Source organism: Gavialis gangeticus, unplaced genomic scaffold (genome assembly GCF_001723915.1).
Source record: "Gavialis gangeticus isolate Ggan-Ray unplaced genomic scaffold, GavGan_comp1, whole genome shotgun sequence".
Lineage (NCBI taxonomy): Eukaryota > Metazoa > Chordata > Crocodylia > Gavialidae > Gavialis > Gavialis gangeticus.
The window spans coordinates 108,566,091-108,568,142 of record NW_017729022.1 but is presented as its reverse complement, the minus strand read 5'-3'; the positions used below and the strand labels follow the sequence as shown (position 1 = coordinate 108,568,142).

The 2,052-nt window shown below is 45.1% G+C and overlaps 1 protein-coding gene across 3 annotated transcripts in view; it reads right to left on the bottom strand.

Annotated features, from left to right (window-relative positions):
• LOC109296526 (tetratricopeptide repeat protein 38-like) overlaps positions 1–2,052 on the bottom strand; it is a 47,394-nt gene that overhangs the window by 9,763 nt on the left and 35,579 nt on the right. For all 3 annotated transcript variants that reach the window (XM_019515941.1, XM_019515942.1, XM_019515943.1), the window contains one exon: positions 1,037–1,110. In XM_019515941.1, the coding sequence (XP_019371486.1) occupies positions 1,037–1,110 (74 nt within the window). The remainder of the gene's footprint in view (positions 1–1,036; positions 1,111–2,052) is intronic.

Here is a 2,052-nt window from a genome sequence, read left to right as displayed (position 1 = left end):
CTGCAAGACCGTTTCAGGCTGGACATAAGGAAGAATTTCTTTACTGTCTGAGCCCCCAAGGTCTGGAACAGCCTGCCATTGGAGGTGGTTCAAGCACCTACATTGAACACCTTCAAGAGCAAATTGGATGCTTATCTTGCTGGGATCCTATGACCCCAGCTGACTTCCTGCCCTTCGGGTGGGGGGCTGGACTCGATCTTCCGAGGTCCCTTCCAGTCCCAATGTCTATGAAATCTATGAAAATAAACCTGTTAGCACAGGAGATGCTACGATATGGACTCATACTAAAGGGATCAGAGGAAATGTTATTAAGGACTTTATTAGTATGCGTTAAACCTAGTTTATGGAAAGTAGGAAACTTTTGGGTTTTTAAGAAGTTGGCTTTCACTGAAAGAGAGTGCCTGAAGCTGGGACTGTATAAACTGAAATCGGTTGAGTCAAGGAAGAGAAGTGGAGAAAAAAGGACTGGACACACTTGTTTCATTGAACCAACAGAGAAGACTGATGGGAGGGGCGGAGAGTTTCAGGTGGTTACTTAAGTAATAGTTTTTCATGGGGTTCTGTATGAAGAAAAATAGTGTTGTAAAGGGTTTTCTGTGGGAAGTTGATGTATGTATATATGTAGTTGTATGTTTTTTGGATATCGATTTGGTTTTGTGATATGAAGTCTTGGTAAAACAAGGATGCTCATTATGTGAAGTTTGGTAAGTGTAGAGTGATAAGTATATTTTTAATACTTTTTGTAAAAAAAAGTTCCCATCAGCATGTTTACTCAACATGGGCCATGTACTTTACAATTATGCTCAGCGTTGGCTACATTTAATCACCTTCATAGTTGGTTTCCATTACTGAGCACCATATGATGCTTTTAGCAGAAGTTCAAAGATAGACAATGTATTTAATGCAGATTCTTTGTATGCAAATGTAAGATAAGTGGCTCCCCCCCATACTGATTAGGGGGGAAATATCTTGTCTTGTAGTTGAGCAAATACAGTATCACAGAAGCCAGAACACAATTACTGTAAGCAGTACTCACCTTGCCAGTCTCTGGTAAGTTTTAGATTTACAGTTCATCGCAGCATGGATCAACAACTGGTTGAAGATATCTCTCTGGAAAGAAAAATGCACTATAATATCTAGTAACAAAAGTTGCAGGTAGCAGTTTCTTTTCTTGATGACCAAACCCAAAACACACTAACCACCCGACATGCAGCACTTTAATTTCAAAGAAAAGTAGAAACAGTTTAAAATTACAGCATAGAAATGGAAAGCTATAAAAGGAATCTTACTGCTAACACAACATAGTGCCCACCTGAGGCACCTGGTGAAGGGGCTGCAGGTGCTCGACCACCTGGGCAACAGCGATCATCGCCTGCTCGAATTCACCATCCAGCGCAAGGTGGCCAAGGCCTGCAGCAAGGCAGCAGCCCTAGATTTCAGGAGGGCGGACTACAATGAGCTAAGGAGAATAGTCGAGGAAGCATGGAGGTCCCAGAGGGGAGGGGAGTCAGATGTCCAAGAGGAGTGGTCGCTCCTTAAGGAGATGATCCTCCAAGCCCAAAGGGAGGTAATCCCCACACAGATCAAAGCAGGCAGGAGGGCACATAAGCCCCCATGGCTCACCAAAAGCATCCAGGAACGTCTCTTAGCCAAAAGGGAGGCGTACACCCAATGGAAGGGAGGAGCCATCACCAGGGAGGATTATACTGCAGTTGCTCGGGGCTGCAGGGGGGCGGTCAGGAAGGCCAAGGCAGAGATGGAACTGGGACTAGCTTCCCAGATCAAGGACAACAAGAAGTCCTTTTTTAAATACACAGTAGGCAAAAAGAAGGTTCCGGGTAATGTGGGGCTCCTGCAAGACACGCTAGGAAATTTGGTTGTCACACCAGATGACAAAGCTAACTTATTTAGCGATTTCTTTGCCTCCTTTTTCCTAAGCAGGGACCAGATCAGCCCCCCTACTGGGCCCCCCTCAAGCCCCAGGGGAGGCGCACCTAGGCTAAGGGTCAGGGAGGATCTAGTCAGGGAACTTCTGGAAGGACTGGATGTATT